General features: G+C 69.1%; 1 protein-coding gene across 1 annotated transcript in view; it reads right to left on the reverse strand.

The window, feature by feature from the left end:
- NRBP2 (nuclear receptor binding protein 2) overlaps positions 1 to 27,971 on the reverse strand; it is an 81,684-nt gene that overhangs the window by 34,114 nt on the left and 19,599 nt on the right. The window contains exons 3-10 of the mRNA XM_089776079.1: positions 27,407 to 27,508; positions 27,107 to 27,196; positions 26,423 to 26,463; positions 26,245 to 26,339; positions 24,502 to 24,525; positions 6,012 to 6,095; positions 3,608 to 3,663; positions 2,943 to 3,038 (exon numbers count right to left, since the gene is read on the reverse strand). Of these exons, the coding sequence (XP_089632205.1) occupies positions 2,943 to 3,038; positions 3,608 to 3,663; positions 6,012 to 6,095; positions 24,502 to 24,525; positions 26,245 to 26,339; positions 26,423 to 26,463; positions 27,107 to 27,196; positions 27,407 to 27,508 (588 nt within the window). The remainder of the gene's footprint in view (positions 1 to 2,942; positions 3,039 to 3,607; positions 3,664 to 6,011; positions 6,096 to 24,501; positions 24,526 to 26,244; positions 26,340 to 26,422; positions 26,464 to 27,106; positions 27,197 to 27,406; positions 27,509 to 27,971) is intronic.

The following is a 27,971-nucleotide window of genomic DNA, read 5'->3' on the forward strand; positions in this document are numbered from 1 at the left end:
GAGGCCATGTGGTCGATGCCATTTTGTTCTCAGCTCAGCACTTCATCCCAGAGGCAGCACTGCAGGGATTGAAGAGCCCGGAAGACCTGTGAACCCATCCTGATCGTAGGATGTGCAATAAGAACTTTTAAACCAGCAGCGGTAACATCTCTGCTAGAGCCTGCATCGAGGACTGAGAGATTCGGTGCATGTAACGTACTGTACTTTAATAACCTTACTCTCATGCTTTTCTTTCTTGTCATAATAAACCTTTAGATATAGATTCTAAAGGATTGGCCCAGCGTGATTTGTGGGTAAGGTCCAGAGGGTAAATTGATCAGGGATCTGTGGCTGGTTTCTTGGAACCGGACAGGACTTGTTCGGGGTAGGTGGGATTGGGTGCTAGGACCCCCCACCTGTGTATGAGGCCCGGGGCCATCTGGGGCACGGATATTGCTGGGGTGTCGGAGGGGTTTTGCTCGGGAGGCTTCAGGCAGGCAGCTGAAGCGCTCTGTGGGACTGGTTTGTGGCCTGTGTGGAGAGGTCACCAGTCGGGGGCTGTAAGTAGCCCCGGATTCGAGCAGTTCGCCCTGAGCGGACGCCCTCAGCTGTGCCCAGACACGGCCTGGTCCATCACAGAAGCACTGATTTTGTACAGTACAACGTCAGTGTTCTTGTGCAAATACTCGCGGCCAGTGTAGACAGGCAGCAAGATTTGTGCAAAAGTGGCCGCTTTTGTGCAAAATCTTGCCAGTCTAGACGCAGCCCATATGTGAAGGATAGTTTATTATTGTTGTTGTTACATTTTCTCCCTTTGTAGCCTTTCTGATCTCCTGGAGCAGTTCTCAATCACCTTCACCACCCTGGGCAGGTAGGCGGCAGTGTATTCCTTCTGCTATACTCCTATTATTCAAACACAGAATTTCTACCCATAGAGATTCTATGGTGCAGTTTGGTTCATTACAGATTTGCCTCTCCATATACTGCCACACCCCAACCAGCACCACCTATTCTAGGGCTGTTAAACATCAGTTAACTGAATCGTCGAGTCACCGCATGAATTTCTATCGCTTACTCAACTATTCTATAGTCCCTGGGGGCGGGGATGGGGCCAGGGCCGGCAGCCAGTGTGGAGCCCGCCAGTGCAGGATACCAAGCAGGACTGGTCCGCCAGCGAAGCCAATTTAAGAACCAGCTTGCCTCGCAGACCGGCTGCCTGTGGGGTGGCAGCAACTCCTGTTCGAGGGGGTGGGGTGAGGTCTGAGCTCGCAGCCCCAGCACGAGCCGGAAGTGAGCCAGGCTGCCTGCCCGACTGGCTCCTAATACACTTTAAATGCAGAGCCACAGCAGGGGGAGGACCTGGACCAGGACTGAGCTGGGCTGCTGACCAACCTGCTAAAAACGTCCTGGCGGGGGCAGAGTGCAGTCAGTAGCAATCCCGACACACTTGCGTATTGGTTAGTCAGTGAGTCGCCTGCACGGTGACATCCCTCGCCTATTCGCGCACTCCTGGGTATTTTGTGCCCTGGTATGATCGTGCTCAGCTAGAGTGTTCTGTTCAGTTCTGGGGGCCACATTTCAGGACAAACTGGAGAAAGTCTAGTGGAGAGTGACAAACGTGATCACAAGTCATCTTTTCGAGACCTGTGTGGGGAGATGGAGAAAACTGGGTTCGTTTGGCCTGGAGAAGACAGAGGGAGAGGACATGATAACAATGTCAATACATAAAAGAGTGTTACAAGTGGGCGGGAGAAAAACTGTCCTCTGAGGATAGGACGAGAATCAATGGGCTTAAATTGCAGTAAGGGAGATTTAGGCTGGACACAAGGAAGTTTTTGCTACCTGCCACGGTGGCTGAGCAGTGGAATAAATTGCCCAGGGAGGTTGTGGAATCTCTGTCATTGGAGGTTTACAAAAGCAGGTTAGACAAACATCTGTCAGGGACGGTTTAGATAAGAACGAACCCTTCCATGAGCATGGTGGATGGGATTAGACCTCTCAAAGTTCCTCCCAGCCTTATGATTTCATGTGCCATTGATTATGCTCATTCCACCAAGTTTCTGCGATGGCTTTTATATCAGTATCCTCATTTAATGCCATCATAGTTCTCTAGAATGTATCCAGTCTGTCAAAACTCGTGTTCTATTTAAACAGGACTCTTGTAGGTTTGACTGTCCCGCACTAGCTCCTCGCTGCACTTTACCAACTTCTTTTCTATTTTCCTTACTAGGATATAGAGCCCCCCTTGATAAAATCATCCATAGGAGTTCGAGATCTCTGCCTGAACCATGTGCTCCTCTGCACTCATCAGCTTTCCTCCCTCCCTTAGTCTGAACCGTCTGTAATGCTATGAGTCAGCACGCCGGTTCCATCTTGGTCCTGCGGTATGGGCTCCTCCTTTCCAAAGTGTTCCCCAGCTCCTAGTAACCCTAAAACCTCCTCGCTGCCCCAATGTCTCGTCCACACACTGACCCCCTGCAGTTCTGCCTACCTAGCCCGTGCGAGGGACTGGAACTTTCCTGCAGCATCTGGAGAGCTTCGACCTAGCAGCCGAGAGCTGGTCTCCAGGACCTCTCCCCTGGCCTCTAGGACATGCACCTCAGAGCCTGGGGGCTCAGGGTTTAATCTCCCTCTAGACAGGGCCGGCCAGGAGAGAAACTGGGGCAGCGGAGGGACCTGGATCCCCAAGGACCCTGAGAAGGAGGCTGGATGTGGATGGGGATGGGGAGCCCGAGTCCTGTAGTTCTGCTGCAGCACACGCAGGATCCCTGACCCCTCTCCCGAGCCTGAGGAGGAAATTGAGGTGGAGGTGCCCCAAGACCTGTGTGTGTGAAATGGGGCAGCAAGCCCCATAGCGGGAGCCTGGTGGGAGCCTTGAGGCCATCAGCAGGTGGGGCACTGTGGCTGGGCCCCTTTGCAATGCCCTTGGTGTTTCCTAGAGGGGCTCAGCCCGGCTCACTCACGCGCATGTTGGGATCATCCAAGGAGTGCCTGGCCCGAGCAATCGCCTCCTCCGAGACCCGGCTGTCCCCATTCGACTGGATCTCCAGCACCGCCATCTGCAGGGGAGCAGAGCTGAGCTCTGGCCAGCCTCCCCCAGGACTGTCCTGCCCCCCCTCACTAGGAGAGCCCGCCCCGATGGCCCCTCTGGAAGGGAGGTCTGGGTCCCTCCTAGCTCCACACAGCGCCACGCAGGCCTTAAGCTGGCCTGGGGCTCCGGCCAGGGAGGTGTGGGGCTGCAGGGCCAGAGCCCCTTGTGAGCAGCTGCTCGCACTGGCCAAGGGAGGCCTCCCAGCCATGTTGTCCCAGGTCCCCAGGGGTCAGGCCAGTGTTGGCCGTGCCCTGGGGCTGGGCAGAGCCTCGGCGAAAGGCAGGGCCGTGGGCCCAGCTCTCCCACAGCTCCCCAGGGAGGGCAGCAAGAAACCTTCCGCTCAGGACCAGAGCCCCCGTCACTGCAAACGGGGGCAGGTCTGCGAGCCGGCCCTGGAGCAGAGGGCACAGCGCCGCCCTCGCGGGGGAGCGGGGAGCACAGAGACCTCATTCGGCAGGAGCTCCTGGGCCGTGCCGAGACCCCCCAGGGCCCGGGAACGACGCGTCCTGCCCCTTCGGGCGGCGCCCGGCTCCCTACCTCGAGGGCACACATCCCAAAGGAGAAAATGTCCACGGCTGTCCCGTCCGCTACATCTGCAAAACCAAACCAGACGGGGGTTCCCGAGCACTCGGTACCCACCTGCCCCCGCCCCGCACGCGCCTCCGCAGCTTCCCCTCCCTCCCCCAGGGCCCTGGCCCCTCCTGCCCCGCCCCACACATCCCTCCACATCTCCCCCTCCCTCCGCCACGGCCCTGGCCCCTGGCCCCCCCTGCCCCGCCCCACACATCCCTCCACATCTCCCCCTCCCTCCCCCAGGGCCCTGGCCCCTGGCCCCTCCTGCCCCGCCCCACACATCCCTCCACATCTCCCCCTCCCTCCCCCAGGGCCCTGGCCCCTGGCCCCTCCTGCCCCGCCCCACACATCCCTCCACATCTCCCCCTCCCTCCGCCACGGCCCTGGCCCCTGGCCCCCCCTGCCCCGCCCCACACATCCCTCCACATCTCCCCCTCCCTCCCCCAGGGCCCTGGCCCCTGGCCCCTCCTGCCCCGCCCCACACATCCCTCCACATCTCCCCCTCCCTCCCCCAGGGCCCTGGCCCCTGGCCCCTCCTGCCCCGCCCCACACATCCCTCCACATCTCCCCCTCCCTCCGCCACGGCCCTGGCCCCTGGCCCCCCTGCCCCACCCCACACATCCCTCCACATCTCCCCCTCCCTCCCCCAGGGCCCTGGCCCCTGGCCCCTCCTGCCCCGCCCCACACATCCCTCCACATCTCCCCCTCCCTCCGCCACGGCCCTGGCCCCTGGCCCCTCCCTGCCCTGCCCCCACCCCACACATCCCTCCACATCTCCCCCTCCCTCCGCCACGGCCCTGGCCCCCCCTGCCCCACCCCACACATCCCTCCACATCTCCCCCTCCCTCCGCCACGGCCCTGGCCCCTGGACCCTCCTGCCCTGCCCACCTGCCCCCACCCCACACATCCCTCCACATCTCACCCTCCCTCCCCCACGGCCCTGGCCCCTGGACACTCCTGCCCTGCCCACCTGCCCCCACCCCACACATCCCTCCACATCTCCCCCTCCCTCCCCCAGGGCCCTGGCCCCTGGCCCCTGCCTGCCCCCTGCCCCACACATCCCTCCACATCTCACCCACCATCCGCAACGGCCATGGCCCCTGGCCCTTCCTGCCCTGCCCACCTGCCCCCACCCCACACATCCCTCCACATCTCCCCCTCCCTCCCTCAGGGCCCTGGCCCCTCCTGGCCCACCCCATACATCCCTCCACATCTCCTCCTCCCTCCCCCACGGCCCTGGCCCCTGGACCCTCCTGCCCTGCCCACCTGCCCCCACCCCACACATCCCTCCACATCTCACCCTCCCTCCCCCACGGCCCTGGCCCCTGGACACTCCTGCCCTGCCCACCTGCCCCCACCCCACACATCCCTCCACATCTCCCCCAGGACCCTGTCCCATGGGCCCTCCTGTCCTGCACACCTGCCCCCTGCCCCACACATCCCTCCACATCTCCCCCAGGGCTCCGTCCCATGGCCCCTCCTGCCCTGCACACCTGCCCCCTGCCCCACACATCCCTCCACATCTCCCCCAGGGCTCCGTCCCATGGCCCCTCCTGCCCTGCACACCTGCCCCCTGCCCCACACATCTCCCCCAGGGCTCCGTCCCATGGCCTCTCCTGCCCTGCACACCTGCCCCCTGCCCCACACATCCCTCCACATCTCCCCCAGGGCTCCATCCCATGGCCTCTCCTGCCCTGCACACCTGCCCCCTGCCCCACACATCCCTCCACATCTCCCCCAGGGCTCCGTCCCATGGCCCCTCCTGCCCTGCACACCTGCCCCCTGCCCCACACATCCCTCCACATCTCCCCCAGGGCTCCATCCCATGGCCCCTCCTGCTCTGCGCACCTGTCCCCTGCCCCACACATCTCCCCCAGGGCTCCGTCCCATGGCCTCTCCTGCCCTGCACACCTGCCCCCTGCCCCACACATCCCTCCACATCTCCCCCAGGGCTCCATCTCATGGCCCCTCCTGCTCTGCGCACCTGTCCCCTGTCCCACACATCCCTCCACATCTCCCCCAGGGCTCCGTCCCATGGCCCCTCCTGCCCTGCACACCTGCCCCCCCCCCACATCCCTCCACATCTCCCCCAGGGCTCCGTCCCATGGCCCCTCCTGCCCTGCACACCTGCCCCCTGCCCCACACATCCCTCCACATCTCCCCCAGGGCTCCGTCCCATGGCCCCTCCTGCCCTGCACACCTGCCCCCTGCCCCACACATCCCTCCACATCTCCCCCAGGGCTCCGTCCCATGGCCCCTCCTGCCCTGCACACCTGCCCCCTGCATCCCTCCCAGGGCTCCGTCCCATGGCCCCTCCTGCCCTGCACACCTGCCCCCTGCCCCGCTCCACCAGCAAGTCGGAACTCACGGCCGTACTCCGGGGGGAAGAAATGCAAGTTGCGCTGCTCTTCCCTCTCGATCCTGATGGGGCTGCGGAGGTCATCGGGGATGGCTGCAGGAGGGGACAGAGCATTCGGAGTCAGCTTGTCCCCAGGCTGTGTTCAAAGGCTGAGGCAGGGAGCAAACAGGAGACCACGGGGGTTCTGTGTTTGCTCCTGACTGCACAGCCTGCCCTTGCGGGCAGAGCCCCCCTTCCCGCGCCCCAGGTTCTTCTCCCGTATTCGCAGGGGCAGGAAGGGAAAGCCCTTCAGAGCTCCCCTCTCCACCCATTGCCGGAGTGTTGCGCTTAGTGGACGGAAACATTTAACCCCAGGAATAAGCTCAGAGGCAAAAGGTCCATGCACGTTCACAACGCTGCCCAGCCACCCAGCACCTCCGGGACAGCCGGGCAAGTCCCTTTCAACGAACGAATGTGAGGACCGAGGTCACGAGAATCAGGCAGAAGCCGGGTTAGCCCAAGCCACAAGCCCCACGAACGTGATCTGCGGGCTGCTGAACTCCTGCTCGCTAACGACAGCGTGGAGCCAGACAATGAACCCAACCTGGTGCCGTGGAGGCTGAGGACAGCAGTGCTGCCCCCAGCTCCCTGTGGGCGCTCGCCCCGTTCTCACCCACCCTGAATCCCAGCTCATCTTCCCCAGGGCTCCCAGAGCGAGAGCATGGCCAGCCAGGGAGGCTGCGAGGGAGCTGGAGCAGGTATGTGCCAGTGCTGGAGGGATCTGTGTGTACTGGGACAGGGAACACAAGGCTCAGCGCCCCCCGGGGGCAGAGCAGCCCGAAGGGCTCCTTGCGCCGGGCAGACACCAGGGTGCCCATGCTCCAGTTCTAGGGCCCTTGTCCCGGCAAGGCCCGAAAGCCATGGCTCCGTGCCGGCCAGCGCCTGGCCTCCGGGGGACACCCGCCACCAGCACCCCAAAGAGGCCTGCGCCGTTCCCTGCCTGTCCAGCTACCTCCTGCCCCCTCCGCCCCTCACATCCCGTCTCCCTCGCTCAGCGTCTCCTCAGCCCGGCCCTGCGAGATGAGCCCCCAGATCCTGCACCTCCCTGGCGGGGAGAACAGCCCAACCAAAGGTCGCGTCTGGCCCGTGGGAACCAGGGCTCTGGGGCTGACCTGCAGCCAGAGCGTCCCCCCGGCTGCCCCGCAGACCTCACCAAGGGCCGGACACCCCCTTTTCTATCACAGAAACAATGACCTATACTGTGACGGTGTGGGGGTGCTGTCTGTCTTGTAACCCAGTGTTCTCTCCTGGCTGTGTTAGATTCCTGAGGATTCACCCAGACACCTGGGCCCAGCCTGAGCAGATAAGAAGGCTGTTCCCAGAGGGAGAGACAAAGGAAGAGGTGGAGACGCCCACTGGCTGGGGGGCAGGGTCTGGGAGCTGGGTCAGGCTTGACTGGGGGAAGCATGAGGAGACCAGACTAAGTCCAGGATGGAGGGGGCGGGATCAGGGGCCCATGAATCCCCCTGCCCCCCAGAGGAATAAGGCTACTGACCGGTCTCCGACGGTAACATCGACCCTAAGCTGCGCCGGGTCTCAGAGCCAATAACCCTTCTACTCTACTGGCTGGATGAGAGTCACGTCTGGCTGCAGATGGGGGGGCCCCAATGCACCGTCACAGGATGCACTGCACCCCGTGGATGGGCTTGCAAGAGCCAGGCGTGCTACAGGCAGAGCTAGGCGATTCCTAGGAGTCGTGGGGTGCTGCAGCATCAGCGGGAAGATGGACCTCAACCAGCTCCTGAAGGCAGACCTTGTGGGGCTGTGCAGAGAGAGGGGCCTGCCCGGGGGGAAAGCAGCCAAGGCCCAGCTGACTGCCCGGCTGGAAGAGAGTGACCATTCCAGGGGCCTGGATCCTGTCCCAGCGGGGAGCAGCCAGACCCCCCCGGGAGCATCTTAGGCAGGAGGGAGGGCTGGAGTCCGCCAGACCGAGGCGGTGCCCACCGGGACACGCTCTGCCAGCAGCGGTTCGTCCTGGGTGGGGTCTCCCTCGGCAGAGCTGAGACGGCTGGAGATCGAGCTGCAGCTAAAGGAATTGGAGGACCGTAGGGAGGAGCGCCAGGACCGAGAGAGGCAGCAGCAGCATGAGCGGGCCACGGTGGAGCTAAGAAGCCGAGAGTCCCCGGCTGCAGTGAGTGGGGAGGGGCCCCGTCACTTTGAGAGGTTCGTACTATCCAGTGGACAGGCATAGGGGACCTGGATGGGTTCCTTAGCTCCTCTGAGCGAGTGGCACCAGGTCCCCCCAGCCGACTGGCTCCAGCAGCTCACCCCCTTGCTGGATCAGAAGGCCGCAGAGGTGCTCAGTCAGATGGAGGGTACAGCCGGGGACTATGAACGGGTCAAACAGGCCCTGCTGCACAAGTTTGGGCTGACCCCTGAGATGTACAGGAAGACGTTCCAGGAGGCGCAGCAGGAGCCGGAGGAGTCCTATGTCGACCTGGCCTCCCGCCTGGTGCAATCCTGCCGCAAGTGGGTGTTTGGGATGGGGACCCAGACCACAGAGGGACCTGCTTAAGCTGATGACCCCTGGAACAGTTGTATGGAGCGTGCCCGCCCGACCCGCGGCTGTGGCTGAAGGACAGTAAGCCAGAGGACGCGCATGGCTGATGAGTTCCCAGACACCTGGTCCGGGTGTGAAAGGGAATCCTGGAGAGACCAGTTCTCGATTGTGCAACTGAGGAAATCACCTACGTTGTGAGCCCAGGAAACGGGTCAGCCATCTGCCCCCCCACAGGGCCAACCAGGGCCCGGATGGAGCAGCAGGCCCGAGGGGACCTGCGCAAAGGGGCCACAAACGGGCTCAGTGCCCCAGGACAGGCCCTACAACTCAAGACTTCCCAGGGTTCACTGGCTGGGGCTGGAGGAGCAGGCTGCCCCAGGGGCAGGGGCTGGCAGGCCACCCTCAGCTCAGGGCGGGGAGACCTCTCAGGGCAGCTCCTCGGGGAGACCTGACACTCCAGAGGCAGGTGTCTCCGTGTACCGGGTGGGGGCAGGGTGGCCCCGGGGGAGCGAGAGCCTCGTGCCCCTGCAGGTGGGTGGCAGGGAGGTGACGGGTGTCTCCATGTACCGGGTGGGGGCAGGGTGGCCCCTGGGGAGCGAGAGCCTCGTGCCCCTGCAGGTGGGTGGCAGGGAGGTGACGGGTGTCTCCGTGTACCAGGTGGGGGCAGGGTGGCCCCGGGGGAGCGAGAGCCTCGTGCCCCTGCAGGTGGGTGGCAGGGAGGTGACGGGTGTCTCCGTGTACCGGGTGGGGGCAGGGTGGCCCCGGGGGAGCGAGAGCCTCGTGCCCCTGCAGGTGGGTGGCAGGGAGGTGACGGGTGTCTCCGTGTACCGGGTGGGCAGGGTGGCCCCGGGGGAGCGAGAGCCTCGTGCCCCTGCAGGTGGGTGGCAGGGAGGTGACGGGTGTCTCCGTGTACCGGGTGGGCAGGGTGGCCCCGGGGGAGCGAGAGCCTCGTGCCCCTGCAGGTGGGTGGCAGGGAGGTGACGGGTGTCTCCGTGTACCGGGTGGGCAGGGTGGCCCCGGGGGAGCGAGAGCCTCGTGCCCCTGCAGGTGGGTGGCAGGGAGGTGACGGGTGTCTCCGTGTACCGGGTGGGGGCAGGGTGGCCCCGGGGGAGCGAGAGCCTCGTGCCCCTGCAGGTGGGTGGCAGGGAGGTGACGGGTGTCTCCGTGTACCGGGTGGGCAGGGTGGCCCCGGGGGAGCGAGAGCCTCGTGCCCCTGCAGGTGGGTGGCAGGGAGGTGACGGGTGTCTCCGTGTACCGGGTGGGCAGGGTGGCCCCGGGGGAGCGAGAGCCTCGTGCCCCTGCAGGTGGGTGGCAGGGAGGTGACGGGTGTCTCCGTGTACCGGGTGGGCAGGGTGGCCCCGGGGGAGCGAGAGCCTCGTGCCCCTGCAGGTGGGTGGCAGGGAGGTGACGGGTGTCTCCGTGTACCGGGTGGGCAGGGTGGCCCCGGGGGAGCGAGAGCCTCGTGCCCCTGCAGGTGGGTGGCAGGGAGGTGACGGGTGTCTCCGTGTACCAGGTGGGGGCAGGGTGGCCCCGGGGGAGCGAGAGCCTCGTGCCCCTGCAGGTGGGTGGCAGGGAGGTGACGGGTGTCTCCGTGTACCGGGTGGGCAGGGTGGCCCCGGGGGAGCGAGAGCCTCGTGCCCCTGCAGGTGGGTGGCAGGGAGGTGACGGGTGTCTCCGTGTACCAGGTGGGGGCAGGGTGGCCCCGGGGGAGCGAGAGCCTCGTGCCCCTGCAGGTGGGTGGCAGGGAGGTGACGGGTGTCTCCGTGTACCAGGTGGGGGCAGGGTGGCCCCGGGGGAGCGAGAGCCTCGTGCCCCTGCAGGTGGGTGGCAGGGAGGTGACGGGTGTCTCCGTGTACCGGGTGGGGGCAGGGTGGCCCCGGGGGAGCGAGAGCCTCGTGCCCCTGCAGGTGGGTGGCAGGGAGGTGACGGGTGTCTCCGTGTACCGGGTGGGCAGGGTGGCCCCGGGGGAGCGAGAGCCTCGTGCCCCTGCAGGTGGGTGGCAGGGAGGTGACGGGTGTCTCCGTGTACCAGGTGGGGGCAGGGTGGCCCCGGGGGAGCGAGAGCCTCGTGCCCCTGCAGGTGGGTGGCAGGGAGGTGACGGGTGTCTCCGTGTACCAGGTGGGGGCAGGGTGGCCCCGGGGGAGCGAGAGCCTCGTGCCCCTGCAGGTGGGTGGCAGGGAGGTGACGGGTTTCTGGGACAGGGGGACGGAGGTGACGCTGGCCCGGCCTGATATAGTGGCCCCAGACCACATGGTACCCAACACTCAGCTGACCCTGAGGTGCAGAGATGGGACACCATTCAAGGTACCCACAGCCCAGGTGCATCTGAAATGGGGGGCTAAGGAGGGCCCCAAGGAAGTGGGGGTGAACCAGCACTTGACTACAGAGGTGCTGATGGGGGGTGATCTAGAGAAGTGACCAAAGGGACCCCACCGGGCCCTGGTCACTGCCCGTAGCCAGAGCCAGCGAGGGGCTGGCGATCCTGACCCGGGGGAGGGCTCCCAGCACTGGGCACAGGGCCCCATTGCAGCAGACATGGGGCCCAGCACAGCTGGGACCCCGGACCCAGGCAGGGGAGGGAACAGGTCTGTCACACCTGGGGCGGCCCCTTCAAGGTGGTTAAGCAGCTAAACAAGGTGACTACCTGGTGGAGCTGACGGGCCGGACGCGCGGCCAGCAGGTGAATCACGTGAACACGATGAAGCCGTACTGGGGCCGGGAGCACTCGGTGCTGGCCGTGTGCCGGCCCTGGGAGGACCAGGGGGGAGGATCTCCTGGTGGGGCTGTTCCCTGGGACCGGAGCAGACTCTTCACTGGAGTCAATTCCCCTCTCGGACCAGCTCACCCCGCCCAGCAGGCCGAGATCCGAGAGGTGCTGCGCTCCCGCCAGCAGCTGTTCTCCAACAAGCTGGGTCTCACCAACATGGCTGTCCAGTGGGTGGAGATGGGCACCCACCCCCCAGCACGCTGCTCCCCATTCAGAGTCACAGAGGAGACGGCCCAGGGCCTGGAGAGAGAGGTCCAGGACATGCTGACGCGAGGGGTGATCCAGCCGTCCTCCAGCCCCTGGGCCTCTCCAGTGGTGCTGGTCCCTGAGAAGGACGGGTTGATCCAGCTCTACGTGGACTATTGGAAGCTCAACACCATCATCGTGTTCAATGCCCCCCGATGCCAAGGCCCGACGAGCTTCTGGACAAGCTGGGGGAGCTCGCTACCTCACCACCCTGGACCTCACGAAGGGCTACTGGCAGGTACCGCTGGACCCTGAGGCCAGGCTGAAATTGGCGTTTATCACGCCGGTGGGGGCTCTGTGAGGTCTTGGTCCTGCCATTCGGCCTCAAAGGGGCGCCGGCCACCTTCCAGCGCCTGGTGGACCAGCTGCTGTGGGGGATGGAGAACTGTGCCCTGGCTCACATCCATGATATTTGTGTCTTCAGCCAGACCTGGGAGGACCACATGTCCCAAGTCAGCCAGGTGCTGGACCGACTGCAGGGGGCGGGGCTGGGCTGGGCTGACTGTAAAGGCTGGGAAGTGCAAGGTCGGGATGGCCAAGGGGTGGGGGGCGGCTGCTTGAAGCCAGAGCCGGCCAAGGTGGAGGCCATCCGGGACTGGCCTGTGCCCCAGACCAAGAAGCAGGTCCAGGCTTTCATTGGGATGGCGGGGTACTACCGGAGGTTTGTGCCCAACTTCAGCTCCATCGCTGCCCCGATCACAGAGCTGTGCAGGAAGGGGAGGCCCGACAGGGTGGTCTGGACGGAGCAGTGCGGGGGGCTCCTGTGCACTGAAGGAAGCCCTGGCCAAGGCCCCAGTGTTGGTAAATCCAGACTTCGACAAGCCCTTTATCGTGTTTACGGACGCCTCGGACACCGGGCTGGGGGCGGTGCTGATGCAGGCGGACGAGAAAGGGGAACGTCACCCCATCGTGTACCCGAGCAGGAAGCTGCTGCCCCGGGAGCGGAGCTACGTGACCGTAGAGAGGGAATGCCTGGCAATGGTGTGGGCCCTGCAAAAGCTGCAGCCAGACCTGCCTGGCCGGCGTTTCACGGTGTTCACCGACTCCTGCCCCCGACCTGGCTGCACCAGACGAAGGGGACCGACGCCAAGCTGCCGAGGTGGAGCCTGCTCCTGCAGGACGACGACAGGGAAGTGATCCACGTCAAGGGGAGCGCCAACGTCATCGCCGACGCGCTGTCCCATGGGGGGCCCGAACCTCCCCAGTCCACAAGCAAGGTTTGGTCTCGGAGGGGGGAGAGGTGTGACGCAGTGGGGGGGAGGTGTTCTCTCCTGGTTGAGTTGTTTGGTTCCCGCTGATTCACCCACATGTGTATTCAGGGGCGGCCCGTCCATATAGGACAACTAGGCGGTCGCCTAGGGTGTCAAGTTAAATGGGGCACCAAACGGTGGCTGAATATCATGGAGGGGTTTGGAGGTGGGGACACCGATTGCAGGGCTCGCCTGGGGCGCCAGTTGCTGGCAGCTAGTCTAGGGCCACCCGTGTGGATTGGCCCAGACACCTAGGCCCAGCCTGAGCAGATAAGAAGGCTGTTTCCAGAGGGAGAGACAAAGGAAGAGGTGGAGACGCCCACCTGGCTGGGGGGCAGGGTCTGGGAGCTGGGTCAGGCTTGACTGGGGGAAGCATGAGGTGAGCAGACTAAGTCCAGGACAATGGGGGGTCGGGGGCCCGTGAACCTCTTTCTCCCCAGAGGAATAAGGCTGCTGCCCTGTCTCCTGTGGTAACATGGACCCTGAGCTACGCCGTGTCCCTGAGAACCAATAACCCTTCTACTCTCCTGGCCGCCGAGTCCTGTCTGGCTGCGGATGGGGGTGCGGGGTCGGGGACCCCCGACGTGTGGTCAGTCTAACCCCGCCACTCTGTATCATTGCCGGGCTCCACACCCATCCCAGACAATGGCGCCTGCCTCCCTTTGGAAACTCCAGAGAAGGAGCTTCCACAACCCCCTCTCCTCCCATCTGCATCAGGGCCAGGGCTGGGACCGAGCCCTGGGCTCTGGGCAGCTCTTTCTGCAGGGCCCCTTAGCCCAGGGCCCTCGGCTGCTGCCCTTAAAGCGCCTGCAAGGCGGGAAGAGAGGGATGCGTTTCCGAGTGCTGCCTTTCCTGCCCCCGCCCCTGCAAGTGCCAGAAACTCTGCCTGTGTGCTTCCTTCGCCTGCAGGCCCCAGCCCGGAGTGCACAGAGGCACCTGCCCCTTCCCTTCCCTCTCCACCCCTCCCCGGAGCCTGCCCCAGCCAAGTACCCCACACCCCAGTCCTGAGCCCCTCCCACACCCTAACTTCCACCCAGATCCTGCACCTGCAGCCGCACCTCCTGGCCCTTCCCAAACCCTAATTCTCGCACAGACCCTGCACCAAGCTCCCTCCCACTCCTTGGCCCAGCCTGGAGCCTCCTCCTGCACCCCAAGCACCATCCCGGACCGTTCCCTCGGTTGGAGCCCTCACCCCTCCTGCCTCAACCCCAGTGGACCCCTCCGTGCCCCACGCGGGAGCGCTAATCTGGCCCTGATCTGGCTGTGCTGGACCCGTCCCACTGCACCCCAGCGTAAAGCTAGCCCCGTCCATTCCACTGGGGAGACGCTGATATTTCACTTCCAAAGGAGGGAAACTTTTTGACTGTTCTGATCATCGCGCAATCTCAGCGTCAATAGGAAATGCTCGACGACATTGCGGTGCCGTCTTCGGGTTGCTGAAGAAACTTTCAACTTCCAGACGAATGGCTAAGGGCGGTTCACCAAGGAGCGCAGGAAAACCAGTCTCCACAGAGACGCCCTCCCCTCACGAACCGGCTCTGGCTCACGCCGCACGGAGCGCGGCTCTGGGACCCCTGGCATTACCACAGCGTGCCCGAGGGGCGGGGCGGGGCTCAGCTCTGGGACCCCTGGCATTACCACAGCGTGCCCGAGGGGCGGGGCGGGGCGGAGCGCGGCTTTGGGACCCCTGGCATTACCACAGCGTGCCCGAGGGGCGGGGCGGGGCGGAGCGCAGCTCTGGGACCCCTGGCATTACCACAGCGTGCCCGAGGGGCGGGGCGGGGCTCAGCTCTGGGACCCCTGGCATTAACACAGCGTGCCCGAGGGGCGGGGCGGAGCGCGGCTTTGGGACCCCTGGCATTACCACAGCGTGCCCGAGGGGCGGGGCGGGGCGGAGCGCGGCTCTGGGACCCCTGGCATTACCACAGCGTGCCGGAGGGGCGGGGCGGGGCGGGGCGCGGCTCTGGGACCCCTGGCATTACCACAGCGTGCCCGAGGGGCGGGACAGAGCGCGGCTTTGGGACCCCTGGCATTACCACAGCGTGCCCGAGGGGCGGGGCGGGGCGGAGCGCGGCTCTGGGACCCCTGGCATTACCACAGCGTGCCCGAGGGGCGGGGCGGGGCGGGGCGCGGCTCTGGAACCCCTGGCATTACCACAGCGTGCCCAAGGAGCGGGGCGGGGCGGAGCGCGGCTCTGGGACCCCTGGCATTACCACAGCGTGCCCGAGGGGCGGGGCGGGACGGGGCGGGGCGGAGCGCGGCTCTGGGACCCCTGGCATTACCACAGCGTGCCCGAGGGGCGGGGCGGGGCGGGGCGGAGCGCGGCTCTGGGACCCCTGGCATTACCACAGCGTGCCCGAGGGGCGGGGCGGGGCAGAGCGCAGCTCTGGGACCCCTGGCATTACCACAGCGTGCCCGAGGGGCAGGGCGGGGCAGAGCGCAGCTCTGGGACCCCTGGCATTAACACAGCGTGCCCGAGGGGCGGGGCGGGGCAGAGCGCAGCTCTGGGACCCCTGGCATTACCACAGCGTGCCCGAGGGGCGGGGCGGGGCGCGGCTCTGGGACCCCTGGCATTACCACAGCGTGCCCGAGGGGCGGGGCGGGGCGGGGCGGGGCGCGGCTCTGGGACCCCTGGCATTACCACAGCGTGCCCGAGGGGCGGGGCGGGGCGGAGCGCGGCTCTGGGACCCCTGGCATTAACACAGCGTGCCCGAGGGGCGGGGCGGAGCGCGGCTCTGGGACCCCTGGCATTACCACAGCGTGCCCGAGGGGCGGGGCGGGGCGGAGCGCGGCTCTGGGACCCCTGGCATTAACACAGCGTGCCCGAGGGGCGGGGCGGGGCGGGGTGGGGCGCGGCTCTGGGACCCCTGGCATTAACACAGCGTGCCCGAGGGGCGGGGCGGGGCAGAGCGCAGCTCTGGGACCCCTGGCATTACCACAGCGTGCCCGAGGGGCGGGGCGGGGCGCGGCTCTGGGACCCCTGGCATTACCACAGCGTGCCCGAGGGGCGGGGCGGAGCGCGGCTTTGGGACCCCTGGCAATACCACAGCGTGCCCGAGGGGCGGGGCGGGGCGGAGCGCGGCTTTGGGACCCCTGGCATTACCACAGCGTGCCCGAGGGGCGGGGCGGGGCGGAGCGCGGCTCTGGGACCCCTGGCATTACCACAGCGTGCCCGAGGGGCGGGGCGGGGCGCGGCTCTGGGACCCCTGGCATTACCACAGCGTGCCCGAGGGGCGGGGCGGGGCGCGGCTCTGGGACCCCTGGCATTACCACAGCGTGCCCGAGGGGCGGGGCGGGGCTCAGCTCTGGGACCCCTGGCATTACCACAGCGTGCCCGAGGGGCGGGGCGGGGCGGAGCGCGGCTCTGGGACCCCTGGCATTAACACAGCGTGCCCGAGGGGCGGGGCGGGGCGCGGCTCTGGGACCCCTGGCATTAACACAGCGTGCCCGAGGGGCGGGGCGGGGCGGAGCGCGGCTCTGGGACCCCTGGCATTAACACAGCGTGCCCGAGGGGCGGGGCGGGGCGGGGCGCGGCTCTGGGACCCCTGGCATTACCACAGCGTGCCCGAGGGGCGGGGCGGGGCTCAGCTCTGGGACCCCTGGCATTAACACAGCGTGCCCGAGGGGCGGGGCGGGGCTCGGCTCTGGGACCCCTGGCATTAACACAGCGTGCCCGAGGGGCGGGGCGGGGCGCGGCTCTGGGACCCCTGGCATTAACACAGCGTGCCCGAGGGGCGGGGCGGGGCGCGGCTCTGGAACCCATGGCATTAACACAGCGTGCCCGAGGGGCGGGGCGGGGCTCAGCTCTGGGACCCCTGGCATTACCACAGCGTGCCCGAGGAGCGGGGCGGGGCGGGGCTCAGCTCTGGGACCCCTGGCATTAACACAGCGTGCCCGAGGGGCGGGGCGGGGCGGAGCGCGGCTCTGGGACCCCTGGCATTAACACAGCGTGCCCGAGGGGCGGGGCGGGGCGCGGCTCTGGGACCCCTGGCATTAACACAGCGTGCCCGAGGGGCGGGGCGGAGCGCGGCTCTGGGACCCCTGGCATTACCACAGCGTGCCCGAGGGGCGGGGCGGGGCGGGGCTCAGCTCTGGGACCCCTGGCATTAACACAGCGTGCCCGAAGAGCGGGGCGGGGCGGGGCTCAGCTATGGGACCCCTGGCATTACCACAGCGTGCCCGAGGGGCGGGGCGGGGCGGAGCGCGGCTCTGGGACCCCTGGCATTAACACAGCGTGCCCGAGGGGCGGGGCGGGGCGCGGCTCAGCTCTGGGACCCCTGGCATTAATACAGCGTGCCCGAGGGGCGGGGCGGAGCGCGGCTCTGGGACCCCTGGCATTACCACAGCGTGCCCGAGGAGCGGGGCGGGGCGGGGCTCAGCTCTGGGACCCCTGGCATTAACACAGCGTGCCCGAGGGGCGGGGCGGGGCTCAGCTCTGGGACCCCTGGCATTAACACAGCGTGCCCGAGGGGCGGGGCGGAGCGCGGCTCTGGGACCCCTGGCATTACCACAGCGTGCCCGAGGGGCGGGGCGGGGCGCGGCTCTGGGACCCCTGGCATTACCACAGCGTGCCCGAGGGGCGGGGCGGGGCGCGGCTCAGCTCTGGGACCCCTGGCATTACCACAGCGTGCCCGAGGAGCGGGGCGGGGCGGGGCTCAGCTCTGGGACCCCTGGCATTACCACAGCGTGCCCGAGGAGCGGGGCGGGGCAGGGCTCAGCTCTGGGACCCCTGGCATTACCACAGCGTGCCCGAGGGGCGGGGCGGGGCGGGGCTCAGCTCTGGGACCCCTGGCATTACCACAGCGTGCCCGAGGGGCGGGGCGGGGCGCGGCTCTGGGACCCCTGGCATTACCACAGCGTGCCCGAGGGGCGGGGCGGGGCGGGGCGCGGCTCAGCTCTGGGACCCCTGGCATTAACACAGCGTGCCCGAGGGGCGGGGCGGGGCGGAGCGCGGCTCTGGGACCCCTGGCATTAACACAGCGTGCCCGAGGGGCGGGGCGGAGCGCGGCTCTGGGACCCCTGGCATTACCACAGCGTGCCCGAGGAGCGGGGCGGGGCGGGGCTCAGCTCTGGGACCCCTGGCATTAACACAGCGTGCCCGAGGGGCGGGGCGGGGCGCGGCTCTGGGACCCCTGGCATTACCACAGCGTGCCCGAGGAGCGGGGCGGGGCGGGGCTCAGCTCTGGGACCCCTGGCATTACCACAGCGTGCCCGAGGAGCGGGGCGGGGCGGGGCTCAGCTCTGGGACCCCTGGCATTAACACAGCGTGCCCGAGGGGCGGGGCGGGGCGGAGCGCGGCTCTGGGACCCCTGGCATTAACACAGCGTGCCCGAGGGGCGGGGCGGGGCGCGGCTCTGGGACCCATGGCATTAACACAGCGTGCCCGAGGGGCGGGGCGGGGCGCGGCTCTGGGACCCCTGGCATTAACACAGCGTGCCCGAGGGGCGGGGCGGGGCGGGGCTCAGCTCTGGGACCCCTGGCATTACCACAGCGTGCCCGAGGGGCGGGGCGGGGCGGGGCTCAGCTCTGGGACCCCTGGCATTACCACAGCGTGCCCGAGGGGCGGGGCGGGGCGCGGCTCTGGGACCCCTGGCATTAACACAGCGTGCCCGAGGGGCGGGGCGGGGCGGGGCGGGGCTCAGCTCTGGGACCCCTGGCATTACCACAGCGTACCCGAGGGGCGGGGCGGGGCGCGGCTCTGGGACCCCTGGCATTAACACAGCGTGCCCGAGGGGCGGGGCGGGGCGGGGCTCAGCTCTGGGACCCCTGGCATTACCACAGCGTGCCCGAGGAGCGGGGCGGGGCGGGGCTCAGCTCTGGGACCCCTGGCATTACCACAGCGTGCCCGAGGGGCGGGGCGGGGCGGAGCGCGGCTCTGGGACCCCTGGCATTAACACAGCGTGCCCGAGGGGCGGGGCGGGGCGCAGCTCTGGGACCCCTGGCATTACCACAGCGTGCCCGAGGAGCGGGGCGGGGCGCGGCTCTGGGACCCCTGGCATTAACACAGCGTGCCCGAGGGGCGGGGCGGGGCTCAGCTCTGGGACCCCTGGCATTAACACAGCGTGCCCGAGGGGCGGGGCGGGGCGGAGCGCGGCTCTGGGACCCCTGGCATTAACACAGCGTGCCCGAGGGGCGGGGCGGGGCTCAGCTCTGGGACCCCTGGCATTAACACAGCGTGCCCGAGGGGCGGGGCGGGGCTCAGCTCTGGGACCCCTGGCATTACCACAGCGTGCCCGAGGAGCGGGGCGGGGCGGGGCTCAGCTCTGGGACCCCTGGCATTAACACAGCGTGCCCGAGGGGCGGGGAGGGGCGGGGCTCAGCTCTGGGACCCCTGGCATTACCACAGCGTGCCCGAGGGGCGGGGCGGGGCGCGGCTCTGGGACCCCTGGCATTAACACAGCGTGCCCGAGGGGCGGGGCGGGGCGCGGCTCTGGGACCCCTGGCATTAACACAGCGTGCCCGAGGGGCGGGGCGGAGCGCGGCTCTGGGACCCCTGGCATTAACACAGCGTGCCCGAGGGGCGGGGCGGGGCGCGGCTCTGGGACCCCTGGCATTACCACAGCGTGCCCGAGGGGCGGGGCGGGGCGGGGCGCGGCTTTGGGACCCCTGGCATTACCACAGCGTGCCCGAGGGGCGGGGCGGGGCGGAGCGCGGCTTTGGGACCCCTGGCATTACCACAGCGTGCCCGAGGGGCGGGGCGGGGCGGAGCGCGGCTCTGGGACCCCTGGCATTACCACAGCGTGCCCGAGGGGCGGGGCGGGGCGCGGCTCTGGGACCCCTGGCATTACCACAGCGTGCCCGAGGGGCGGGGCGGGGCGCGGCTCTGGGACCCCTGGCATTACCACAGCGTGCCCGAGGGGCGGGGCGGGGCGGGGCTCAGCTCTGGGACCCCTGGCATTACCACAGCGTGCCCGAGGGGCGGGGCGGGGCGGAGCGCGGCTCTGGGACCCCTGGCATTAACACAGCGTGCCCGAGGGGCGGGGCGGGGCGCGGCTCTGGGACCCCTGGCATTAACACAGCGTGCCCGAGGGGCGGGGCGGGGCGGAGCGCGGCTCTGGGACCCCTGGCATTAACACAGCGTGCCCGAGGGGCGGGGCGGGGCGGGGCGCGGCTCTGGGACCCCTGGCATTACCACAGCGTGCCCGAGGGGCGGGGCGGGGCTCAGCTCTGGGACCCCTGGCATTAACACAGCGTGCCCGAGGGGCGGGGCGGGGCTCAGCTCTGGGACCCCTGGCATTAACACAGCGTGCCCGAGGGGCGGGGCGGGGCGCGGCTCTGGGACCCCTGGCATTAACACAGCGTGCCCGAGGGGCGGGGCGGGGCGCGGCTCTGGAACCCATGGCATTAACACAGCGTGCCCGAGGGGCGGGGCGGGGCTCAGCTCTGGGACCCCTGGCATTACCACAGCGTGCCCGAGGAGCGGGGCGGGGCGGGGCTCAGCTCTGGGACCCCTGGCATTAACACAGCGTGCCCGAGGGGCGGGGCGGGGCGGAGCGCGGCTCTGGGACCCCTGGCATTAACACAGCGTGCCCGAGGGGCGGGGCGGGGCGCGGCTCTGGGACCCCTGGCATTAACACAGCGTGCCCGAGGGGCGGGGCGGAGCGCGGCTCTGGGACCCCTGGCATTACCACAGCGTGCCCGAGGGGCGGGGCGGGGCGGGGCTCAGCTCTGGGACCCCTGGCATTAACACAGCGTGCCCGAAGAGCGGGGCGGGGCGGGGCTCAGCTATGGGACCCCTGGCATTACCACAGCGTGCCCGAGGGGCGGGGCGGGGCGGAGCGCGGCTCTGGGACCCCTGGCATTAACACAGCGTGCCCGAGGGGCGGGGCGGGGCGCGGCTCAGCTCTGGGACCCCTGGCATTAATACAGCGTGCCCGAGGGGCGGGGCGGAGCGCGGCTCTGGGACCCCTGGCATTACCACAGCGTGCCCGAGGAGCGGGGCGGGGCGGGGCTCAGCTCTGGGACCCCTGGCATTAACACAGCGTGCCCGAGGGGCGGGGCGGGGCTCAGCTCTGGGACCCCTGGCATTAACACAGCGTGCCCGAGGGGCGGGGCGGAGCGCGGCTCTGGGACCCCTGGCATTACCACAGCGTGCCCGAGGGGCGGGGCGGGGCGCGGCTCTGGGACCCCTGGCATTACCACAGCGTGCCCGAGGGGCGGGGCGGGGCGCGGCTCAGCTCTGGGACCCCTGGCATTACCACAGCGTGCCCGAGGAGCGGGGCGGGGCGGGGCTCAGCTCTGGGACCCCTGGCATTACCACAGCGTGCCCGAGGAGCGGGGCGGGGCAGGGCTCAGCTCTGGGACCCCTGGCATTACCACAGCGTGCCCGAGGGGCGGGGCGGGGCGGGGCTCAGCTCTGGGACCCCTGGCATTACCACAGCGTGCCCGAGGGGCGGGGCGGGGCGCGGCTCTGGGACCCCTGGCATTACCACAGCGTGCCCGAGGGGCGGGGCGGGGCGGGGCGCGGCTCAGCTCTGGGACCCCTGGCATTAACACAGCGTGCCCGAGGGGCGGGGCGGGGCGGAGCGCGGCTCTGGGACCCCTGGCATTAACACAGCGTGCCCGAGGGGCGGGGCGGAGCGCGGCTCTGGGACCCCTGGCATTACCACAGCGTGCCCGAGGAGCGGGGCGGGGCGGGGCTCAGCTCTGGGACCCCTGGCATTAACACAGCGTGCCCGAGGGGCGGGGCGGGGCGCGGCTCTGGGACCCCTGGCATTACCACAGCGTGCCCGAGGAGCGGGGCGGGGCGGGGCTCAGCTCTGGGACCCCTGGCATTACCACAGCGTGCCCGAGGAGCGGGGCGGGGCGGGGCTCAGCTCTGGGACCCCTGGCATTAACACAGCGTGCCCGAGGGGCGGGGCGGGGCGGAGCGCGGCTCTGGGACCCCTGGCATTAACACAGCGTGCCCGAGGGGCGGGGCGGGGCGCGGCTCTGGGACCCATGGCATTAACACAGCGTGCCCGAGGGGCGGGGCGGGGCGCGGCTCTGGGACCCCTGGCATTAACACAGCGTGCCCGAGGGGCGGGGCGGGGCGGGGCTCAGCTCTGGGACCCCTGGCATTACCACAGCGTGCCCGAGGGGCGGGGCGGGGCGGGGCTCAGCTCTGGGACCCCTGGCATTACCACAGCGTGCCCGAGGGGCGGGGCGGGGCGCGGCTCTGGGACCCCTGGCATTAACACAGCGTGCCCGAGGGGCGGGGCGGGGCGGGGCGGGGCTCAGCTCTGGGACCCCTGGCATTACCACAGCGTACCCGAGGGGCGGGGCGGGGCGCGGCTCTGGGACCCCTGGCATTAACACAGCGTGCCCGAGGGGCGGGGCGGGGCGGGGCTCAGCTCTGGGACCCCTGGCATTACCACAGCGTGCCCGAGGAGCGGGGCGGGGCGGGGCTCAGCTCTGGGACCCCTGGCATTACCACAGCGTGCCCGAGGGGCGGGGCGGGGCGGAGCGCGGCTCTGGGACCCCTGGCATTAACACAGCGTGCCCGAGGGGCGGGGCGGGGCGCAGCTCTGGGACCCCTGGCATTACCACAGCGTGCCCGAGGAGCGGGGCGGGGCGCGGCTCTGGGACCCCTGGCATTAACACAGCGTGCCCGAGGGGCGGGGCGGGGCTCAGCTCTGGGACCCCTGGCATTAACACAGCGTGCCCGAGGGGCGGGGCGGGGCGGAGCGCGGCTCTGGGACCCCTGGCATTAACACAGCGTGCCCGAGGGGCGGGGCGGGGCTCAGCTCTGGGACCCCTGGCATTAACACAGCGTGCCCGAGGGGCGGGGCGGGGCTCAGCTCTGGGACCCCTGGCATTACCACAGCGTGCCCGAGGAGCGGGGCGGGGCGGGGCTCAGCTCTGGGACCCCTGGCATTAACACAGCGTGCCCGAGGGGCGGGGAGGGGCGGGGCTCAGCTCTGGGACCCCTGGCATTACCACAGCGTGCCCGAGGGGCGGGGCGGGGCGCGGCTCTGGGACCCCTGGCATTAACACAGCGTGCCCGAGGGGCGGGGCGGGGCGCGGCTCTGGGACCCCTGGCATTAACACAGCGTGCCCGAGGGGCGGGGCGGAGCGCGGCTCTGGGACCCCTGGCATTAACACAGCGTGCCCGAGGGGCGGGGCGGGGCGCGGCTCTGGGACCCCTGGCATTAACACAGCGTGCCCGAGGGGCGGGGCGGAGCGCGGCTCTGGGACCCCTGGCATTACCACAGCGTGCCCGAGGGGCGGGGCGGGGCGCGGCTCTGGGACCCCTGGCATTAACACAGCGTGCCCGAGGGGCGGGGCGGGGCGCGGCTCTGGGACTCCTGGCATTACCACAGCGTGCCCGAGGGGCGGGGCGGGGCGGGGCGCGGCTCTGGGACCCCTGGCATTACCACAGCGTGCCGGAGGGGCGGGGCGGGGCGGGGCGCGGCTCTGGGACCCCTGGCATTACCACAGCGTGCCCGAGGGGCGGGGCGGGGCGGAGCGCGGCTCTGGGACCCCTGGCATTACCACAGCGTGCCCGAGGGGCGGGGCGGGGCTCAGCTCTGGGACCCCTGGCATTACCACAGCGTGCCCGAGGGGCGGGGCGGGGCTCAGCTCTGGGACCCCTGGCATTACCACAGCGTGCCCGAGGGGCGGGGCGGGGCGCGGCTCTGGGACCCCTGGCATTAACACAGCGTGCCCGAGGGGCGGGGCGGAGCGCGGCTCTGGGACCCCTGGCATTACCACAGCGTGCCCGAGGGGCGGGGCGGGGCGCGGCTCTGGGACCCCTGGCATTAACACAGCGTGCCCGAGGGGCGGGGCGGGGCGCGGCTCTGGGACCCCTGGCATTACCACAGCGTGCCCGAGGGGCGGGGCGGGGCGCGGCTCTGGGACCCCTGGCATTAACACAGCGTGCCCGAGGAGCGGGGCGGGGCTCAGCTCTGGGACCCCTGGCATTAACACAGCGTGCCCGAGGGGCGGGGCGGGGCGGGGCGCGGCTCTGGGACCCCTGGCATTAACACAGCGTGCCCGAGGGGCGGGGCGGAGCGCGGCTCTGGGACCCCTGGCATTACCACAGCGTGCCCGAGGGGCGGGGCGGGGCGCGGCTCTGGGACCCCTGGCATTAACACAGCGTGCCCGAGGGGCGGGGCGGGGCGGGGCTCAGCTCTGGGACCCCTGGCATTAACACAGCGTGCCCGAGGGGCGGGGCGGGGCGGGGCGCGGCTCTGGGACCCCTGGCATTAACACAGCGTGCCCGAGGGGCGGGGCGGGGCGCGGCTCTGGGACCCCTGGCATTACCACAGCGTGCCCGAGGGGCGGGGCGGGGCGCGGCTCTGGGACCCCTGGCATTACCACAGCGTGCCCGAGGGGGGGCGGGGCGGGGCGCGGCTCTGGGACCCCTGGCATTAACACAGCGTGCCCGAGGGGCGGGGCGGGGCGGGGCGCGGCTCTGGGACCCCTGGCATTACCACAGCGTGCCCGAGGGGCGGGGCGGGGCGCGGCTCTGGGACCCCTGGCATTACCACAGCGTGCCCGAGGGGCGGGGCGGGGCGCGGCTCTGGGACCCCTGGCATTACCACAGCGTGCCCGAGGGGCGGGGCGGGGCGCGGCTCTGGGACCCCTGGCATTAACACAGCGTGCCCGAGGGGCGGGGCGGGGCGCGGCTCTGGGACCCCTGGCATTACCACAGCGTGCCGGAGGGGCGGGGCTGAAGGGATGGACAGGCCTCCGGAGACGGCAGGAGAGACTCACCATTCGCAAATACCCTGTGCCACACTGCAGGGTGGGAGCCGGTCCGGAGCAGCACAGCAGAGATATGGCGGGGGGGGGAGGGGAGACGGGAGACGGTAACTCTAAACCACAGTGCCCAGTGATGCACCCCACTGTCTGCAGGTCGCCCCCCCCACCCAGGCAAGAGCTGCCCCCCCAGCTGCCTGCAGGTCACCCCCTCCCCCACCCAGGCAAGAGCTGCCCCCCCAGCTGCCTGCACGTCGCCCCCTCCCCCACCCAGGCAAGAGCTGCCCCCCCAGCTGCCTGCAGGTCACCCCCTCCCCCACCCAGGCAAGAGCTGCCCCCCCAGCTGCCTGCAGGTCACCCCCTCCCCCACCCAGGCAAGAGCTGCCCCCCCAGCTGCCTGCAGGTCGCCCCCTCCCCCACCCAGGCAAGAGCTGCCCCCCCCAGCTGCCTGCAGGTCGCCCCCTCGCCCACCTGAGCCAGAGTCACCCCCCCAGCTGCCTGCAGGTCGCCCCCTCCCCCACCCGGGCCAGAGCCGCCCCCCCCAGCTGCCTGCAGGTCGCCCCCTCCCCCACCCAGGCAAGCGCTGCCTCCCCCCAGCTGCCTGCAGGTCGCCCCCTCCCCCACCCGGGCCAGAGCCGCCCCCCCCCAGCTGCCTGCAGGTCGCCCCCTCCCCCACCCGGGCCAGAGCCCCCCCCAGCTGCCTGCAGGTCACCCCCTCCCCACCCGGGCCAGAGCCCCCCCCCCCAGCTGCCTGCAGGTCGCCCCCTCTCCCACCCGGGCCAGAGCCCCCCCCCCCAGCTGCCTGCAGGTCGCCCCCTCCCCCACCCGGGCCAGAGCCCCTCCCAGCTGCCTGCAGGTCGCCCCCTCCCCCACCCGGGCCAGAGCCCCTCCCAGCTGCCTGCAGGTCGCCCCCTCTCCCAGAGCCCCCCCCCCCAGCTGCCTGCAGGTCGCCCCTTCTCCCACCCGGGCCAGAGCCCCCCCCAGCTGCCTGCAGGTCGCCCCCTCTCCCACCCTGGGCCAGAGCCCCCCCCAGCTGCCTGCAGGTCGCCCCCTCTCCCACCCGGGCCAGAGCCCCCCCCAGCTGCCTGCAGGTCGCCCCCTCTCCCACCCGGGCCAGAGCCCCCCCCAGCTGCCTGCAGGTCCCCCTTCTCCCACCCGGGCCAGAGCCCCCCCCAGCTGCCTGCAGGTCGCCCCCTCTCCCACCCGGGCCAGAGCCCCCCCCAGCTGCCTGCAGGTCACCCCCTCTCCCACCCGGGCCAGAGCCCCCCCCAGCTGCCTGCAGGTCGCCCCCTCCCCCACCTGGGCCAGAGCCCCCCCCAGCTGCCTGCAGGTCGCCCCCTCTCCCACCTGGGCCAGAGCCCCCCCCAGCTGCCTGCAGGTCACCCCTCTCCCACCTGGGCCAGAGCCCCCCCCAGCTGCCTGCAGGTCGCCCCCTCCCCCACCCGGGCCAGAGCCCCCCCCAGCTGCCTGCAGGTCACCCCCTCTCCCACCTGGGCCAGAGCCCCCCCCAGCTGCCTGCAGGTGGGCCAGAGCCCCCCCCAGCTGCCTGCAGGTCACCCCTCTCCCACCTGGGCCAGAGCCCCCCCCAGCTGCCTGCAGGTCGCCCCCTCTCCCACCCGGGCCAGAGCCCCCCCCAGCTGCCTGCAGGTCGCCCCCTCTCCCATCCGGGCCAGAGCCCCCCCCAGCTACCTGCAGGTCACCCCTTCTGCCACCCAACCAAGCACCCACCCACCCTAGCTGGGGAACCGCTGCGGGTACCTGAGCCGATCTTGATGAGGCCGTTGTGCTGGATGAAGACGGTGTCACTGGTCAGGTTGCCGTGGATGATGGGTGGGTCGCAGGAGTGCAGGAAGCTGTGGAAAGATCAGAGCCCCCTGAAATGTTTCTGGCCCCCGGGGCATGAAGCCGCAAGCCAGGCAACTGCACAGGGGCTCACCTGAGAGCAGAGAGGATCTGTGTGCACCAGCGCTTCCAGGCCTGGGGGAGAGAGCACAGCGCCCCAGCTCAGTAAAGCCCGTCCGGTCCCCAGAGAGCAGAACAAGATCACCCCTCCAACCTGCTCCGGAGGGCCCGGTCCCAGGCCCCCTCACCTTTACTCCTCCCAGGCCAACCCGCAGGGCCACCCCCGGCAGCAGGCCCCAGAGTCAAGCAAAGGGGCCAGGTTAGTGTCCCCGACAGATGCTAGCGAGGCTGAGTGCCCGGCAGCCCACGAGTCTCTCCCAGAGGAGCCGGGGCCTGGGCAGCGCTCGGAGAAAACACATGGCTTAAAATGCACCTGTCTTGGGTCTCCAATGGCCCTTGCTGGAGCATCATGCGCCCCAGGGGGCCAGCCGCACGGCGAGGGAGGTGCTGCCCCATGTCACAGGGACGCGCCCAGGCTCCTGGTCACGGAGGGGAACAGAACCCGGCACGGCGCCTCGGCGGGACGGCCCCAGGGAGTCCCCTCCGGGTTGTGCCCTAGGAGGTGCCAGCCGGCAGTGGGTGGGGGCAGAGTCCTGGTTTCTAAGGCTAGGTCAGCTCAGGTTGGAAGGGGAGGGTCTTCGCCTCAGGGGAATGGGGCCTAGGCTCCCTGCCTGGCATGGGGTGTCCACTCCCCTGCCCACCCATTCCCGGGACCTACCCGAGCATTCATGGCCTTGTGGTTCTTCTTGGTTTTCTTCAGGAACTGCTTCAGGCTCCCCGAGGACACGTATTCGGTGATGAAGATCACCTGGTGGGGGAGGGGAGTGAGACGTTTGCCCTCTGCAGCCCAGTATCCCCCCGCCAGGCCCTTTGCCTGCCCCCCCGCCGGATGGGGAAGAGAGCAAGAGCCTGCGCAGGGTTCTCAGGCACCTCTGCAAAGGCCAAGGAGCAGCAGCACCTGCACAGGATCCCCGTCTGCAGACATGGCCCCCATCTGGGGCCCGCCCTGCCCCCTTACCCGGGCCTTGGCATCCTTCACATCCAGCCAGTACTTGTGCAACTTCACGATATTGGGATGGTCCACAACCACCAGCTGCTCAAACATGGTCTTGATCTTCTCCTGTGGGTACAGGCAAGGTGAGCACGTTGGGGAGACCAGGGTCGTGATGGGGAGTGAGGTGCAGGGGAGCAGGCTCTGGGGGGCGCAGGGCACACCAGGACCTATCTGAGCAAGGGGGGAGGGGGAGGTACAGGGACTGGTTCAGAGACAAGGGGAGCAGCGACAGGAGGAGGGTTGCTAGGATCCAGGTTTTGACCTGAATGCCCTATCGAAAATGAACCCTGATGGCTCTGGTCAGCAGCCGTTTAAAGTCTGGTTGGTGGCAGAGCAGAGGCCTGGTCTGAGGCAGCTTCCCTACTTCTCCTTACGGCTCCCAGAAGTGGCCACCGGGTCCCTGCAGCAGGAAGGCTCCGTGCATTGTCCCCACCCAGAGTGCTGGCTCTGCAGCTCCCATTGTCCAGGAACTGCAACCAATGGGAGCTGCAGGGGCGGCTCCTGTCGGCATGAAGGCAGCACACAGACC

This window comes from Pelodiscus sinensis, chromosome 2 (assembly GCF_052426305.1).
Source record: "Pelodiscus sinensis isolate ZL-2025 chromosome 2, ASM5242630v1, whole genome shotgun sequence".
In the NCBI taxonomy this organism is placed as follows: Eukaryota; Metazoa; Chordata; order Testudines; family Trionychidae; genus Pelodiscus; species Pelodiscus sinensis.